Here is a 19,534-nt window from a genome sequence, read left to right as displayed (position 1 = left end):
GCTGCCAAATAACATCGGTTAGCAAGTCCTGATCAATGTTTTAATTTTACGATCATTTAATTTAATTTATTTCACTGTTATGTTTCAGTTAATAAATCTATTAACAAATTGAAATAACACGAAGTATAAGACATATAATCTATTGACTAGGGATGCTCCGATCAGCATTTTTTGCCTTTGATACAGATTCCTGGGATTCAGTATCGGCCAATACCGATCACCGATTCGATACTAAAATAAAAACAGTGCTGAATTACTCTATTTCAGTGCTAAAACAGTATGCCTCACTGTGTGGAAGAGACTGGGATCATTCTTTTGTGAAAGGCATCAGGCAGGCTTGACTTAAACATTACTTTCTTAACTTTATGGGGGGTGCTGGATGGCTAAAATACACATTAATTGCGCAGATATTAACATAAATAAATATGTGATATTCAATAAAAATAAAAAGAAGCATGGATTAAAAATAAAAACAAGTTTGCACTGCAAAAATTTAAAATTATATATAGATTCATTCTTATTAAAGTTACAAAAGTTCTTTAGTCAAGAGCAGTGAGTAATTTCCTCTGTTCCCTTTGTTCTTTGATTAACTTTACTGACAGAAAGCTTCATTGGCTACTGTCCCTTTAAGATCTGCCGCTGCTGACAGAGACACGGATCTCACACGCGCCTCATTCTCTCACAACTTTTTACGTTCATTTAAGACTTTATTTAACTCATTTAAGACTGCTCAGTCTGCTCTTATGAGGATACTCGACAAAACGGAAATTTTGGCATAATTGCACGTGTTAGTGTTCGTTCAACTTCAAGCCGAAAGAGAACTCGATTCTGGTCTTTCTGTGCATCGTGTGTTTGTGTCTTGACTGGTTTAAAAGCATTTGCATGAATAAGAGCGCATCATATAATGTGAAGCCAGCAAAAGGATGACCGAAAAAAAAAACGGATGCTGCGTTAACTGCGTTAAATATTTACCACTGAGTCTTTTCCTCCCAGTTCTACCAGTGACGCTTATCCAACTTCCCAACTACTACCTGCGCAGACGTCAACAGCGCAACTGGGTTGTAGGTTGCCAGGTTGAGCTCACAAATGGGTTGAAATTTGTATGAAGTGTTGATTGTGTGACTAGGATACGTTTTAGAGATGCACCGATTGATCGGCTGGTGACCGGAATTGGCCGATTTTCACGTGATCGGCCATGACCGGCAACCGGCCTATCAGTCTGACATATGCCGATTTTATGCCGGTCAAATGCACTCGGGCGCCGCATGATTAACCTTTTGAGCGGTACGGTCTCATATATGGGATTTTTATCTCTGTGCCCCTGAGAGTAACGTTACGGTGCCACATTTAGGATGTTCAGTGACGTTGCATAACTGCCAGATTCAAACTGTGCTTTCGCGCGTTGGCTGGCGCTGAGCCAGAGTCGGACGCGTTCAGCGCTGTCATATCACAACTAAGCAGTGTTTTCAACCTCATAATGTTTATTTTAGGTTTCAGATATTTAAATACACACAAGCACGAGTAAAACAATACATCTGGAGTTTGTAAAATACACACTGATGTCTGTGGAAGCAGCAATAACAATCTATTCAAATATAATTTGCCGACATGTGTTATTCATATCAGACAAACATAGTGGAAGTAACGTTAACTATAAAGTTGACTCTATTCTTCTCAGTTCACCGGCCACTTTCTTGCATTTATTTCGGGTGAAACTGATGAATTCACGTGCTGTAAATCCGACTGACAGGACAACATTGCGGCGCCCATCTCATGTTATAGATCAAGATATTTATAAAGGTTTTTAAACGACCAAACACACTCACTCACACGTATTTGAGAATCGGAATATCAGATAGGCTAGTTGATGACATGGTAAGCAAGTTTGTGAATATTTTGAATAAAAAAGGAAAAGCTAAATAAAAGCGACACATCTGTCATACAGTATTATTGTGGCTGCGGTGTATCGCGTGACGCGTCGCCATGGAAACATTAAAGGGAACGTTCGCCTTGAAAAAACTCACTCTGGGGGTGGGGGTGTCAGTTAGAATATTTTAAATTTACGCGTGAAAGGGTTAAAGAAAAGATCGAAAATAAATATTTGTGTGTGCTGTAAAGTGGTTAGAAAAAAATTTAATCGGAATCGGCTAAAATCGGTATCGGCAGGTCAAACTCAATGAAAAATCGGAAATCGGAATCGGCCTAGAAAATTGTAATCGGTGCATCTCTAATACGTTTAATACAAGATCTGGCAATCGGACAACCTTGGAATAATAAATTGATGTGGTTATTCATAGGGGTGCAACGGTACAGATAGCTCACGGTACGGTCCGTACCTCGGTTTTTGGGCCACGTTCTCGGTTCGGTTTCGATACATGTTTTGTGCAGAAAGAGACTGCTATTTCATCCCAAAAATATGTTTTATTTTTCTTATGAGCATAAACAGAATGTCACAGTAGGAAGAACATCAATGTATGGAATAAATTAACACTCTAGTCTGTACTGAACAACACTAAGTAATACAACCTCTTCAACTATCACTTATATGAAATACAAAATGTAAACAAACACACTTCAAAATATTCAAGTGGATCCCAATTCCAAACCTTGATAACTGGTATATGAAGTGATCAATGTGAAAGAAAAAGTGCACTTTTACCTTTAACAAACATAAATTAGCTTGTGCTTTGAATAAAAAAAAGCAGAGCAAAATAATATAATAAAAAAATACTGCATTCAGGATACAAAGTGCAATGTTATTTACTCATCCACTATTGAGAGATTCTTGTGCAAAAAGATGAGTCTATCAACACTGTCTGGTGCAAGGCGAGACCGGTTGGCACTAACGATGTCCCCAGCAGTGGAGAAAATTCTCTCACTAGGAACTGAAGTCCCTGGGACACAGAGGAGACGTTTTGCCGCTTTTGCTACATGAGGGAACTTGCACTCATTGGTCTTCCACCACATGAAAGGATCAGCATCAACACCAATGGAGTCTGCTAACCTATATGAAGCAACTTCATCCTCAACAATCTGGGAAAGAGCTTTGACCTGGTCTTGTTTTTTAAAAACCTCCCCATATAGCTCTGCCATTGCTGTCTTCTTTGGAGGGGGAGAGGCTGACTCTTGTCCCTCTGTGGGTGGCATTGTCACCGCTTGTCTCTGAAAGAACAATGACAAATATTTAGCATATAGAATAACAGCTGTAAATGTCTATATTTTGCTCCTGTGAACTTAGTATAATTGCCACAATAGAGAATAGTTCAACTGCTGTTTTGTTTTATTGTTGACAGATATGTACAAGTATGACATGTTAAATCATCTATATACATTTTGACAACAAAAAATAATCATTAAATATACAGCCATAGATCATACCTGTGGTTCATACTCCAGGATTTCTGTGGCAAGATCTTTGTAGAGTCTGTCAAGGGAGGATTCATCAAGGGAGGGCAGGGATTTAAACCTGGGATCCAGGGCTGTGGCTTTTTGGAGGTACTTCTGAAGGTCAGGGTCAGTGTACCTTCTATCCAGGTCCTGTGCAATGGCTTCTTTTGCTTCTTTGATAACTGTACTGTCTTCATCTCCAGGTACCATGGATTTGAGAATCATTTCCTTCAGTGGGAGGATCATTGAAATTGTGGGGGTTGTTTCACTGCTCATGAGTGTTGTCACAGTCTTCAGTGGTTTGAGTACTTCGATTAGTTGCTCTGCCATTTTTTGTTCTCCATCAGTCAACATTGCAATGCCTGTGACGTGGCTCCACAGGTTTTTGTCCATTGTTAATGCCGAATAGATGGCAGGCTGCTGCTCAACATATCGTGACAACATGTCATGTGATGTGTTCCACCGAGTTATCACATCATTGATTAACTTGTGCTTTGGCAAGTTTAACATTTCCTGTTTCACAGCAAGTGTTTGGTTGGCTGTGGTGCTGCGGTGAAAAAAGGTGACAACTTTCCTCACTTTCCCAAGGAGGCGAGACACACCGTTGATTGACACTGCCCTCTTGGCCGCGAGATTCACAGTGTGAGCAAAACAGCCAATTTGGGGTCCCAGCTCAACAGTTTCATTGACTGCATTAACTATGTTTGCAGCATTATCTGTGGCGACGGGTATAGTTGTGTTTGGCCGCTCCAGCTTCCACTCGGTGACTGCATTTTTCAACTCCTCTGCTAAATGCGCACTTGTGTGGCTTTAATAGAGTGGGCGGGTCTGCAGCACGGCACTTTTCATCTGCCAGTCCAACATGTAGTGAACCGTCACAGTCATGTAGCTCTGTGTTGCCCGAGAAGTCCAACTGTCCGTAGTCAGTGCGAGGCTTTCTGTTTTCGCCAAATCACTCTCGATGGCTTTGCGCGTTTTGTCGTAAAGACCAGGGATGACAACCGCACTGAAATGTGTGCGACTGGGCACAGCATAACGTGGGTCGAGCGTTTTCATTAAATGTTTAAACCCCACATCCTCTACTACAGAAAAGGGCTGTAAATCTTTAGCAATAAACACTCCCAATGCACCGGTTATCTTTATGTGTTTCTCTGAAGAGGCCCGGTAGGTCTGAGCAAAAGCATTCTCAATAGACAATTGTTTTTTTTCTGCTGGTGCCTGTTCAGGTCGCTCGACTGACCTGTGTTCAGGAAGCGTTATGTCTGGATGCTTTCGCTGGATATGCTTTGACATATTGCTCGTGTTTCCTTTGGAGTATGCGACATGTGCCAAACAAAGTTTACAGACTGTGTAATTTCTGTTGATTGTTTTCCCTCCTTCGTCGTTGTACTCAACCCCAAAGCCAAAATGATTCCACACTGAAGATTTGAAAGATGCTGGTGCATCTTCAAATTTCTGTTTTTCAACTCCGCTAGAGCTCGCCATTTCTACGTGTCTCTGTAGCATGTGTAGCCAAACAACTAGTAGTACGAGCCAGTGAGTGACAGAAGTTAGCATGTGGGTGCACAACAGTGATTGATTGGACATTAACTTGCGGGGGCGGGCTTTCGTCTGCCTGGACAGGCAAACGCACCTGATGGCGTGTAAAGCAAAAACTAAAAGGATCAGCGCGAACTCAATGGCAAAACCGAAGTCCCGCGGGACACGAGGGTAGATTGTCCCGTGCAGGGCTGACCGAACGGCCCGGGATTTTACCGTGTACCGTTGCATCCCTAGTTATTCATATAACGAGGTTTGGGCCATACAAATTACGGGAGTTTGATGGGAGAAATAACAAAACGGGAGGGGGGTGGGAGATGGGTGTGAAATACAGGAGATTCCGGGGGAAAACAGGAGTGTTGATAGGTATGCACGTTAGCTTGTTTGAATTGGAAACTGTTTGCCTGCCGCCTGCGCTCTGCGCATGTTGCTAGCACGTGATGTCACACACTTGCCCACATCATAGAATTACCGCGAGAACGTTTAGAGAGCCGACTGCTTTGTAAGTTTTCAAATCGCTCTTGCTCTAATTTGATGCCCCTACGGATCAGGCCCATTGTTACCGATACCCGATCTAAAATTTTATTCCATATCTGAGCCGATACCCGAAACAAATATCGGATCGGAGCATCCCTACTATTGACATGCATTGCCTTTAGAAAAATTGAGCACACAATGTTAACGTTTAGCCTACTTAGCTTAAATTTGATGCAATAATAGAAGCCTACATTTGTTTCAGTTCTAAAGTTGTAATGTAATTTCAGCATTGTGATTATGAATTTGTTTAACTACAATGTTTCACTTAAATTTATCTGCTACCAGCTCTCAATCGCTCTCAATGAGCCGCAGTGCAGCGTCAGATTACGTAATATAGAGATAATAAACTGACACTTTTCAAAGTCTGTGATTATAGCGCCACTTAGCGGTAAAAGGCAGTGAATTCCATGTGCAGGCCCAAATCACTCTTTGCTATAGTTAACAATCTCACTAATCCACCACAACATGTTATTTCTGGCTCTGCAGTGCTTGTGAATAGCTTTTCTCAATTCTTTTCAGAAAAATTGAAGTCAATCAATTGAATCCATTACCAAAGACACCAATGTGACTCAAATGTTCATTTGATGTAAGCTGATTCAGCTCATTCAACAAACTCTGTCAGCTTTCACTCTGACTACCTCTGCTGCCATAAGTGATCTAATTATGAAGTCTTATTCCACATCCTGCCAGCTTATATCTAATTTACCATTCTTAAGCAAAATACTTGAAAAAGTTGTGGCTTCACAACTGAGATCATACTTTGATCCTAATGGTCTTTTTGAACCTTTTCAGTCAGGATTTCGCTCATCTCATAGCACTGAAATTGATCTTCTTGGGGTGGTTAATGACATTCGTCTGTCCATGGATTCAGGGTTAATAAACAAGTGCTGCATTTGACACAGTCTCCCATTAAATACTCATCTCTCGCCTTAGTGATATCGGCATCACTAGGTCAGCTCTTTCCTGGATCATTTACTACATCAGCGACAGAAAGTATTATATCACTATAGGTCACTGCTCCGCTTACACTGGGTGTTCTTTAAGGTTCAGTTCTTGGCCCACTACTGTTCATCATTTATATATATCCACTTGGTGACCTCATCTACATGCATGGACTTCAATTTCATTGCTATGCTGATGACATTCAAATTTTCCTCACCACCAGCTCTAATAGAGCATCCCTGCCCGATTCACTTACTGCATGTATCAGGATTATCAAGCATTGGATGTCTCCGAATTTCCTTAAGTTAAATAATAACACAACTGAAATACTGATGATTGGCTCTGCTGCCTCAGTCAAAAGGATGGACCGGTCCTTTGATATTGATGGGGTTCATGTTAAGCCTTCTTCATCCATCCGTAACCTTGGTGTTGTATTTGACTCAACTCTTTTTGCTCTCATATTTCTTCTGTTGTTAAAAACTCTTTTTTTCCATTTTCGTAATATTGCACATCTTCGATCTTCTCTAGCTGATGCTGACACCTTAATTCATGCATCAATCAATTACAGTGTGTGTTCTCACATCGACCAGGCATTCTGCTCACATTACTCCTCTGCTCATCACTGGTTACCCGTGGCATCACGTATTCACTTTAAGATATTACTTCTAACATTTAAGGTATTAAATGGTCTTGCACCTCCATATCCATCTGATCTACTTTACTCCTACCACCCTGCCCTGGTCCCTTAGATCAGCTGAACTTTTTTTTTTTTTACTGTAGGTGGAAGTTCATTTAGTGTTAATGCTCCTAAATTATGGAATTCACTACCCCTTACACTTCGTTATATCTCATCTATGGCTACCTTCAAGACTCAGCTAAAAACATATCTATTTAACATGTACTTTGGATAATGTGGCTATATGTATCCTTATGTGTTTGCAATGTGTGTGTGGGTGTGTAAATGTATTGTAATGTACAATGTAAAGCGACCTTGAGCTACGGAAAGGCGCTATATACATAAAACTTCTAAGTACCTCAAAATGTTGAGTTGACAGTTTGGATTCTTCAGTCCAGCACTGAGCAGCTTCACTCCTGAATCCTGCAGATCATTGTTACTCAGGTCCAGCTCTCTCAGGGAGTTTGACGACTGTAGAACTGAAGCCACAACTTCACAGTGCTGATCAGTGAGATTACAGGCTGTTAATCTGAAAAAAGAGAGGACTCTTGTTAAAAGGTTATGATCAGTCAAGAGCTAATAATGGAGAAGCTTTTGCGTACTGGAGAGACGTTAGAGAGCGGGAAGGCCTGGGTTGCACTTTTATTTTACATTACATGTTCTTACAGTGTACTTACTTTAGAAAGTACTGGGTAATATAAGGTAACTGCATGGGTTAAGGTTAGGTTTAGGTTCATGGTTAGTACCTAGTTGGTACCCAGTTATTGTAATTACTATTATAACATATTAATTAGTTTATGTAATAAGTACATAGTATGTCCAAGAGGAAAAGGACTCTAAAATAAAGTGCTACCAAGGCCTGAAAACGGATGCCGAGGTTGCTTTGTTTCTGCTCGATATGCAAATAACATTGTTTTTTTGCTGTTTTAAAGAACCAAGGTATGATGTTGTTGTTGCTGAAGCACAGTCGTTTCATCCATTTTTACTCAAACTGTCTGATGCACCAGCTGTTAGATGTTGCGTGTCTACGGTAACCAGATTTCACTGAAACTTTCACTGAAACTTTGTGTAGCACACTTAAGAAGCATCCACTAAGGGTGGGCAATATGACCAAAAACTTATTTCATGATATGATACATTTTATTTCATGATAATGATATCCTATAGTTATTTTATTTTTGTTACAAAAAAAAAAGAACAAAGCAAATGACAACAAATAGGACAAATACGATAGTGATACAGATTTTAATAAACTACTGTAGGTTTATTTAACATGTACACATTTATTTAACCCTCTGAGGTCGGCAAACGCGCCGGCGCGTTTTGCTGGATTTTCTCCACATTGTAGCACTATAAACTTAAATTACTCCGTCATTTATGGTCATACAGAAAAAAGAAATATAAAAAAAGAATCTGTGATATTTCTACTTTTGTATGTGTCCACTTACAATCAAATCAAAACATTGTGCTTTTGTAAAATAAAGAATATAAACAGGGTGTGCGTTCTGCCTCTCCGTCGCGGTGAACTTTTTTTTCTTGAGCACGTCTATAAACTGAAACAAAACTCAGCGAATACTTGTCACACATTTATGAGCCATACACCTTTATAAACATTTAAGTGTGTACTTTTAAATGATCGGGTTCAAAACGAAAACAAATATGTTCTGTTTAAGTAATTTGTATAAAACCAACAAGATGTCCAGCTTCTCAAACGCTTGCTCATTACAGTTAATTTGGCCACGCCCACTCGCGCAAAAGATATTCACATGCAAATCTCCACATGGAACGCGAACGCGCTCGTTACCTCAACAACAAAACACCAAAACACTTCACTTCACTTTTCGTCGAGTTTGAAAGACGCGCCTGAGCTTACATTGGATTTAGGCTACCTCAGAAGAAGAAGAACGCAATTTGAAGACAAGAAAGATTTAAGGTAAGAAATTCTTACATGTTTGTTATTGTTGCATAAATGTCACTTTGCAGTTGAACTGTTGCTAGATATATGGGGAATATTATAATATTTAGACCCGTGTTTACTGTTAGGCCTACTGTGTTTGTGGCTATCTGGTCAAACGTAGATATGTATATGGTAACCATAATGTTTTATATTTGAGCGCGATCGCGTTTGAATGTATCAGATTTTGCAGCGCGATCGCGTTTGAATGTATCATTTGAAAATTTGAAAAGCAAAACACACCAAACGGCTTCATGTTTTTACTATTATCTCATTTCATATCATCATAACGAATGGAAACATTTAAAGTAACATGATAATCAATATATTTTTCTCTAGCTTGGTTGTTACTGAAATATTTTTATTATTTTACCCAGCACTGCGCATAGCCTATGCCTACAAGGCACAACAAACCTGGTGTTCATTTACTATATATTGTTGGAAACATTTGTGTGTGTGTGTGTGTGTATTTTGTGAACTTTAAAAAGCAATTTTAACCAGAAAAATCTAATATTTATTTCCAAAATCGTGCAGACCTTTCTCTTGATATCAGTATGTTCACTTTTTTTTCAGGGCCCAGATGAGTCCTGCCGACTTCAACATTCACATGAGTCTCTGGAACATGAACATGGTAAAGTGAAAATCAAACACCTTGGAAATTGAAGGTATGTACAATGTTTTTAGGAATGGCACAAAGGTCTCTGTCTTTCAATAAGTGCTTTTTTGCCATTTGTTGTGTCTATTTGGATTATGTTGTGTAAATAAATCCAAACAATTTAAAAGCCATTCTTTTTTAAATCTCCTCATTTACAGTATTGTGCAAGGTTGCTCAGAATGATGGGCCCTGATAAGCTCCTAATAGGGCCATTAGGGAGGTTCTTTGTCTTTCTCAGGTGAGAAAAGCCTTACATATTAATGAGGTTATCCGCCCCTTCGCATAAGGCTTATTCACACAAAACACGTCGTAAAAATTTTAAATCAATATATTGTCTTCTCTGAATGAGCAGTCAGGGTGATTTTCACATAGTTTTGCAGCAAATATTCTAGGCTACGCCATACAACTTTCAAAAGTCTTGTGAAGAAATAATCAGTAGGGGTTTCATGGCCTTATTTCATTGAGAATTTTTTTTTGTATTTTCACAAACCACGCATAAATGTCATTATCTCAAAACTACAAACTTTTACATACATGCTGTTGATATATTATTGTAGCAGGGTTTGTGCTGAATACAGTGTAATTAGACTTTAGCCATGAAAATGTCACAAGTAACAGAAATAACCAGAAATGTCAGAGCATGTCAGAACACCTCCAGGGCCCAGAAAACAGCTCAGACCTCAGAGGGTTAACATCTTCTGTTGTTTGATTGATATTAATGACACAGGCTGCTGTATTCTAGGCTGCTGTCACTTTAAGACTGAATGCTTCTAATATACTGACGCATATCTGGTTCTCTTACGAGAGGTTCTCTCGTATTGCGTAAGTTGCTTACGCTACGGCAAAGTCTCCTTTCTCGAGATACTGAAGCCAAAAAATTATCCTTAATTTTTAAAAATCTTGTCAACGCAGTGCGGCAGCCTGCAGACCTAGGGCAGGCGACTCGCGTGCCCATTGGCTGCTCTGCGGCAACTGCAGCAGCCTATCGCTGAGCCCTAGGCGTGACGTCACGTCCATAATGCGTCACAGCCCGTCATTAGGGGTGTGGCTTAGCGTATATAAGCAGGGCTCAGAGGCTGCTTCATTGATTTCTGTCTCTTCAGCGAAGCTCTTCGCATCGCTGATCTCTGAGGAAGCCGCCGTCGAAACAAGCAACCAGCACGCCGAGGATCTCAGCCTGAGGACGCCGGCCGCTTTCGCCTCCTTCAGCCTTCCCTGCCTGCTGTGCTATCCGGCACTATATCCTTTTCTGCTCTGTGTTTGTGTGTTTGTGTGTTCGCCCCGCGACACACTTGCATCTAAAAGAGCGCGAGGCGTTGTTTCAAATGCCTCGCTCATCCTGTGGCTCATGCAGAGCCACGCTCAGCGACGGAGACCGCCATGTGATCTGCGCTCTCTGCCTGGGCTTCTATGAAAGCTGAGCGCTCGCCGGAGCCCCTCCCGCGAGCCTCCCTATTTCCTTCTCCCCCCCACCTCCCGACGCGCAGCGGCCGGCTTCGCCCGCACTGCCGTCGCCTCAGGGGATGAAGCAGACAGCGCTGCTTTCATAGACAGCTGCTTACTCCCCTCTGTCAAGCCGCGCAAACGGCGCCGCTCACAAGGGATGTCAGAAACGGACGGTCTCGGGCTATAGCTTCCTTTACGTTACAAGAAAGCTACCCCCCGGACGATGCATGCCCCTTCCTGCGCTCTCCCCCTCTGTTCGAGCCGCGCAAACGCGCCGCTCACAAGGGATGTCAGAAGTAGACGGTCACGGGCTGGCTTCCTTTACGTTATAAGAAAGCAACCCCGCGTCTCGGTCGCGCGTGTCACTCACCGGCCACCTCCGTTTCTCACACATTTCTCAGTCCCCTCCTAAGCTCAGGCGACTAGAAATATCAATATTGCAGTAAACGAGCCTGTTTAATACACGCACGCCTCCAAACATACGATGTCACAGCACATGATGACATCTTCCCGCTCTCTCTCCCTTGTTCGAGCCGCGCAACTGCGCCGTTCTCAAGGGATATCAGAGCGGACGTCACGAGCACCGGCGAAAAGAGGAAGAGAAAGTTTTTTCGTCCCGCCTAGGCTGGACTACCTCCAGTCCTCGCATATTTCTCAGTCCCCTCCAAGTTCAGGCGGCTGGAAATACTATACTGCAGTAACGAGCCTGTTTTATTACGAAACACGACACTCTGTCATATGCTCGCACTAACTAAAAGCTTATTTGGCTCAGTGGCAGAACATTAGACTTCCACGCGGGAGACCCGTGTTCGAATCCGGCTCTGGCGGCAGATTAATATTTTTTCTGCTGGCTTCTCAGAGCTCGCGGCCAGCTTTCTCACATACAGAAAGCGAACCCGCATCTCGCGCCCTCCCGCTCTCAGGATGGTGCTTGAGTATTTATGAGCGTCTAAACATATGAGCCATCAAAGCATCTCGCTCTATCAGTTTCCTATAACGCCGATGGTGTTATAAGTGTAGAAAATGTGCCCACTCCCACGTGCTCACTGCTACACACAAACACGGTCTCCCCGGTAACGCTCACAGAGCGCACTCTCTTAAAGCGGTCACACGCCGCTTGAGTACTAAGTGTAGGAAATGTGCCCACAACTCTGTGCTCACACCTACCCGCTGCTCAGTTACCCCGGGTTGCAGATCCTCTAAAGCTCACAAACATTCCGGCTCTTGCCGAAGATAAGTGTAGAAAATGTGCCCACTCCCATGTGCTCACTGCTTCGCACAAACACGGTCCCCATGGTAACGCGCTCAGAGCGCTCTCTCATAAGGCGGACACACGCCGCTCGAGTATTAAGTGTAGTAAATGTGCCCACAACTCTGTGCTCACACCTACCCGCTGCTCGAGTTGCAACGGCTCAGGCCGAGGGGATATTAAGTGTAGAAAATGTGCCCACTCCCATGTGTTCACTGCTTCACACAAACATGGTTTCCATGGTAACGCGCTCAGAGCGCTCTCTCATAAAGCGGAAACACGCCACTCGAGTATTTAGTGTAGTAAATGTGCCCACAACTCTGTGCTCACACCTACCCGCTGCTCGCTCTGCCATACGGTTACCCCGGGTTACAGACCCTCTAAAGCTCCCAAACACTGGCCGTGTTATAAGTGGAAACCCTGCGCCCGCTCACGAGCACGCGCACTCACTTTCAGACACTATAACCCCCACGCCGCTCTCGCGCCAGGGGTGTTTTACAGCAAAACGCGCTCCATCCTTCAGGACCGAGCTACTGAACGCTGTACAGCCGGCCAATACTGTTTATCAGCCCCCGTGTTCGAGCACCGGCGGCGCGTGCGCCGCCCCATCCTCTCTGACACAGGTTCTCCATCCCGCGCAGCGCGGCGATCTGAACCCAGAGACCATTCGACCCCTAGCTATGCGTGCAAAAGCATGGGAAGCTATTCAGGGCGCGTCAGAATGGGTGTTGAACACTATAAAACACGGCTATTCGCTTCAATTCGCTCGTCGCCCCCCGCGCTTCTAGCGCAGACGGAGACGAAAGTGGGTTTAGAAGCAGCGCACCTGCTTCGAGCAGAAATAGCGAAGCTGCTGCGCAAAGGGGCCATAGAACAGGTTCATCCTTCCCAGAGCGAGTCAGGCTTTTACAGCCGTTACTTCCTCGTTCCCAAGAAGGGCGGAGCGTTAAGACCTATTTTAGATCTGAGACATCTGAACAAGGCTCTCATGAGACATCCGTTCAAGATGATTACAACCAGACAGATCCTTGCGCAGATCCGCCCAGGAGACTGGTTTATCTCTCTCGATCTGAAAGACGCATATTTCCAGATCCAGATAACTCCCCGTCACAGGCCATTCTTGAGATTCGCCTTCGACGGTCGAGCTTATCAATACACAGTCCTGCCGTTCGGCCTGTCTTTAGCACCCCGTACATTTACGAAATGCATGGACACGGCTCTCGCTCCCCTGAGAAGTCAGGGAATGCGAATTCTGAACTATCTGGACGACTGGCTTGTTCTAGCGCAGTCAGAGATAGAACTTGTGTCTCACAGAACAGCGCTTCTCAGCCATCTGGAAGGTCTGGGTCTATCGGTCAATTGGACCAAGAGCTCGCTCTCGCCCCGTCAGTCAATTTCCTTTCTTGGAATAGAACTGGACTTGGTGGCTATGACGGCCAGATTGTCGGAGCAGCGCGCGCGCCGCATCCGTCTCTTCGCCGCATCCTTCAAAAAAAGGCAGCAGGGTTCCGCTGAAAGCATTCCAGCGCATCCTGGGGCATATGCCTCAGCTGCGGCAGTGCTTCAGCTGGGCTTACTGCGCATGCGCCCGCTTCAACGCTGGCTGAGAACGCACGTACCCCATCGAGCCTGGGCGGCCGGCGGCTTGTTAATCAGAGTGACTCAGGGCTGCATCTCAGCCCTGCAGCCCTGGCTAGCAGCCGAATGGTATCACACTGGAGTGACTATGGGGGTGATCTCACACCGGAAAGTTGTCTCGACAGACGCATCCAACCTAGGTTGGGGAGCGCTCTTCGAAGGCAGACCGGTCTGTGGCCGCTGGTCAGACCAGGAGAATCTCCTACACATAAACTGTCTAGAGATGCTCGTGGTCAAGAAAGCGCTCAAACACTTCCTCCCATTCCTCCATGGTCACCATGTTCTAGTCCGCACGGACAATACATCAGTAGTGGCCTATGTGAATCGCCAGGGCGGTGTCAGATCTAAGACGCTCTGCGCCCTGGCGGAACGCCTCCTCGTATGGGCTCAGCACTATATGCGCTCTCTGAGAGCATCGCATGTGCCTGGCCATCTGAACGAGGGCCCCGACAGACTGTCCAGGGACAATGTTCCCCCTGGGGAGTGGTCTTTACACCCCCAAACAGTCCAGTCACTGTGGCGCCGCTTCGGCAGAGCGAAGGTCGACCTCTTTGCGTCAAAAGACAACGCTCACTGCCCAGAATTCTTCTCTAAGAGCGAGGACGCGCTGGCCCAGACATGGCCCAGCGGCCCGCTATATGCTTTTCCCCCGGTCTCTCTGCTGCCTCAGGTCATCAAGAGAGTCAGGGAAGCGCGCCACACAGTGCTCCTCATAGCCCCGTTCTGGGAGAACCAAGCTTGGTTCCCGGAACTCATACAACTGGCAGATTCAGCCCCTTGGCCGATTCCGGTGCGGAGAGACCTTCTCTCTCAAGCCCGCGGCTCGATCTGGCATCCCCACCCAGAGCGCTGGTCTCTGCATGCGTGGAGCCTCAACAATTACACGCTGATCTACCAGAAGGGGTGATGAACACGATCATACAGTCTAGAGCTCCCTCCACGAGGCGGCTCTACACGTCTAAATGGTCGGTGTTTAACAAATGGTGCACTGCCAAAGGGCTCGATCCACAGACATGTGGGGTTTCGCAAGTTTTATGCTTCCTTCAAGAGCTGCTGGACGCGGGCAGGTCCCCCTCCACGCTCAAAGTTTATGTCGCGGCCATTCAGCGCTCTCTGTCTCAGAGCCGGGCCGCGCATTAGGAAGGAACGAGTTCGTCATCCGCTTCCTTGAGGAGCGAGGAGGATGAACCCCCCGCGACCCACTTCGGTTCCTATGTGGGATCATTCACTGGTCTTAGAAGCCCTGAAAGCACATCCCTTTGAACCCGTGGAAACTGTGGATATGAAATACCTCACGCTCAAAACCGTTTTTCTGATAGCACTGTCTTCAGTCAAACATGTGGGAGACCTTCACGCGTTATCCATTAACGCCGCGTGCCTCGAGTTCGGACCCAATGACTCTAAAGTTATTCTCAGACCGAGGCATGGGTACGTTCCCAAAATATTGGGCACTCCCTTCAGAGCGCAGGTCATTTCTCTCTCAGCCCTGCCGATTTCTGGCAGCGAGGCAGATAGTAATCTCCTCTGCCCGGTTAGGGCGTTGAGAAACTATATTTCTCGCTCTGCCGCCTCCAGGCGCTCAGAGCAGCTCGTTTGGTGGGCGCACCAAGGGTCTCGCCGCCTCGAAACACACCCTGTCCAGATGGATAGTGGACGCTATCGCGGTTGCTTATGCGTCTAAAAACCTGCAGTGCCCACTGGGCATTCGAGCGCACTCCACCAGAGGTTGGGCCTCCCCCTCCACATTTGTTAGGTTTTACAACCTGGAAGTTCCCGCCTTGCAGGCTAAAGTGTTATCAGTCTAAGTCTCGCGTAGTCAGCCCACTGTCTGTGCGTGGGTTACGTTGTATGATTTAGCTCTACTGGTTGAGCTGCACTATGTGGGAAGTGTCAGTTTGGACCGGCTGTGCCGCTCCATGCCCCCATAGTATGTGCTTGTTTACTGTGCTATCTTGGCCGCCCAGCTCCGCTATCGCGTTCCCCGGGCTTTCCCTGGGACTCATTCAGAGGATGCTGGGCGCGCGCACGGCGTTGACAAGGGAGTTCCCGTAGCGTAAGCAACTTACGCAATACGAGAGAACCTCTCGTAAGAGAACGTACTCGGTTACTGACGTAACCTCTGTTCTCTCTAGAGAGGGAACGAGTATTGCGTAACCCGCCGTGCTCACGCCACGAGCTCATTTCGCTTCATGCGACAGAAACCAGTGAAGCAGCCTCTGAGCCCTGCTTATATACGCTAAGCCACACCCCTAATGACGGGCTGTGACGCATTAAGCGCGCCAAGCGCGCTCATTGGACGTGACGTCACGCCTAGGGCTCAGCGATAGGCTGCTGCAGTTGCCGCAGAGCAGCCAATGGGCACGCGAGTCGCCTGCCCTAGGTCTGCAGGCTGCCGCACTGCGTTGACAAGATTTTTAAAAATTAAGGATAATTTTTTGGCTTCAGTATCTCGAGAAAGGAGACTTTCCCGTAGCGTAAGCAACTTACGCAATACTCGTTCCCTCTCTAGAGAGAACAGAGGTTACGTCAGTAACCGAGTACGTTTTAACCCAGCTGTTTATGTTCACTTGAGCCATAATTGACTGTATTTACGTGAGATACGTGACTTATTAAGGCTAAATCTTACTAACCACTTTTGCTAAATGGGTTAACCCTCTGGGGTCTGAGGTGTTTTCTGGGCCCTGGAGGTGTTCTGACATGCTCTGAAATTTGTGCTTATTTCTGTTACTTGTGACATTTTCATGGCTAAAGTCTGATTACACTGTATTCAGCACAAACTCTGATACAATATGTCAGCAGCATGTATGTAAAAGTTTGCAGTTTTGAAATAATGACGTTTATGCGTGGTTTGTGAAAAAATGTGGTTTGTGCAGACAACTGCAGTGTTTCTGATGAGAGTTTTAGTGAGAGTGCAGAACACGGTAAGTAAGTGATGGCTTAAAAGGGAGCCCTATTGACGATCTAAATAATAGTTTTGTTTTTCATGCTTCTAGAGGACCAGTGGTTACGTTCACACTGTAAGTGATAACTGCATTTAAATGTGGGAGTGAATCCGCTAAATTTTTGTCCTGTGAGTCATGAAATTGCGATGATTGACACAGTAACCATAGCAACATTATGGCTTCTAATAATGTTATGATTTTAGTTACATTTACACTTTAGTCATACGTTTACAAAACACTGCAGAATATAACAGAACGTTATAGAAATTGTTATTTTTATTTATTTTTTTAAAAAGAAGGATCATAAAAACATTGATTCTATTTAGTACTGCCCTGAAAAAGCTTTTTCACATAACAGATGTTCAATAGCCTAGTCCACAAGACAAAATACAAACACAAAATACAAGACAAATTACATAGGCTTGATTTTTAATATTGTGTGTCATTACCTGAATGATCCACAACTGTTTTTTTGTTTTGTTTTTTTTGTAATGGTTGTTCATGAGTCCCTTGTTTGTCCCGAACAGTTAAACTGCCCAATGGTCTTTAGAAAAAATCCCTCAGTTCCTGCACATTCACTGTTAAAAAAAACTAAAATTTACGGTAAAAAAATCATCAGCTGTGGTTCCCAGTACTTTACCATAAAAAAATACAGTAGGAACCTTTTAGTTTTCACAGGACAACCATTATATTACATAAACCGATAAATATTATCATTAAATTTCACTAAAGTATTAAAGTCTGCTTCATATCATTGTAATATGCTAATATCCATCATAATAACACAGGTGGTAAAAAGAAAAGCACACGATGATTTAAGTATACCATTAGTTTTCCACAAACTGAGGCACATGTTAATATTAAGAAGGTGCACAGTGTCATACACACAAATACAAAACACCATCATGGTGACATACACATGACTCTAAATAATGCCATAAACATTCATTAAACAATATATGATGTAATATAAACCCCAAATGTATAAAACTGATAACAAAAACCAAGAAGAAACATAATTATTTAAATGAAATAGCATCAAATTTGAAGTGTCACACAGGGAATTCTGGGAATGTCAATTTAGAGAAACAACACAAGAAACACAAGAACTAGCCTACAACTGACTTCAGCCACAGTCTTAGATGAAATCAACTGAAGAGAAAAGAAGACATTAAATCTGTGAAGATCTCAGCAGAGGAGGATTAAACAACTCCACAAACAGCATAACCAGCTTCACTTATTACTAACCAGACTGACTTTATTTCTGTCAGACGTCTACAGTTCTGTTTGAGAATTAACAGAGGTTTAGATGTTGATGATTTATTGTTTCATTTGAAGTCACCATCATGGAGATCAGTGACTGCTTTAGTTGGGCTCTTGACCCTTGACTTTCTAACACTAGTATTTCTCTGCCTGCTGTAACTCTGTGTTTATGAGACATGTTGATTATGGCTAGGAAATCAGAGAGAAAATAAATCATGTGATGTCAATTGTGTTTCGATGATGGCAATCACCATGTTTGATTCACTGAGCTCTTATAGAGTCTTATCTTTGATTATATGTGTAACTAATTTTACATTATTGATTGTAGTAGTCCTATGATTCTATAGCATGTGATCCATCAGTACTGTGCTAATCTGAAGAATTTTTAAAACATTGTGCACATCTAAGGTTTGAACTACTGTGTCTTTCAGACACACACAGACATCAAGAATCAGCATATGAATCTCAACAATGGTGATGATAAAAGTGCAGTGCACTTGATGGAGCCTCCAATCAAAACTCATCAGTATCTCCCAGCATGCATTGCAGCAGGAACACATTATGCTGAATTGCCTTAGTATTTTCTTTTATTATTATATCTGCTTTTATTTTTTATGTTGTTTTTGTTGCAGCTTTTTAGTAGCTTGTTTTGTGATGTTCAGAGTTTTATCTGATTATTGTGTTGATTGTCACCGTTGTTGAGATTCATATGCTGATTCTTGATGTCTGTGTTGGTTTAAATTGCTCAGTAGATAAAAACCTTTTTCTGCAACATGTATATTTAAAGTTCTTCAGATTATCTGTTGCTCACTGCTGGCTCACATGTGGGGTCACAGATATTATACTCAAAGATATGAAATATATTAATATTATAACTTTGCTCATGAAGTGAGAGATAAGACTCTTCATGAGATCAGTGAATCAGGCCACTACATGATGATTATGTCATCATTAACCTGCCAACACCATCTGATCACATTTTCTCTCTGATTTTCATGCCATAACATTTGTGTTATATAACCACACAGTTAAGCCAGTCAGAGTAAATCTAAAGTTAGAACGTCAAGGGTCAAGAGCCCAACTACAGCAAACACGCATCTCCATAATGGTAACTTCAAACTTTATTATTTTCAATAAAACATCGTCTGAACCTCTGGTAATTCTCAATAATAACTTTAATTATGACAAATTGGTTTGTAATACAATATTTTTTACTGTAAAGTACTGGCAACCACAGCTGCCAGTTTTTTTCCGTAATATTTAGATCACTGCCGTAAAACCTAAAATATTACTACCGTATTTTTTA

The 19,534-nt window shown here is 43.5% G+C and overlaps 1 protein-coding gene across 8 annotated transcripts in view; it reads right to left on the bottom strand.

The window, feature by feature from the left end:
* LOC308688027 (protein NLRC3-like) overlaps positions 1-19,534 on the bottom strand; it is a 91,950-nt gene that overhangs the window by 50,800 nt on the left and 21,616 nt on the right. For 6 of the 8 annotated variants that reach the window (XR_014029815.1, XR_014029816.1, XM_081360857.1 and 3 more), the window contains one exon: positions 7,440-7,610. Coding sequence is in view for 6 of the 8 variants with exons in the window: in XM_081360857.1 (XP_081216983.1) it covers positions 7,440-7,610 (171 nt within the window). In the remaining 2 variants the exon portion in view is untranslated. Of the gene's footprint in view, positions 1-2,404; positions 3,163-7,439; positions 7,611-19,534 lie in introns of those variants that run through there. The other 2 variants (XM_081360859.1, XM_081360860.1) reach the window with 1 other exon arrangement.

This window comes from Scardinius erythrophthalmus, assembly GCF_964197995.2.
Source record: "Scardinius erythrophthalmus genome assembly, chromosome: 1".
Lineage (NCBI taxonomy): Eukaryota > Metazoa > Chordata > Actinopteri > Cypriniformes > Leuciscidae > Scardinius > Scardinius erythrophthalmus.
The sequence above is the reverse complement of the archived record's forward strand: the minus strand, read 5'-3'. Positions and strand labels throughout refer to the sequence as shown.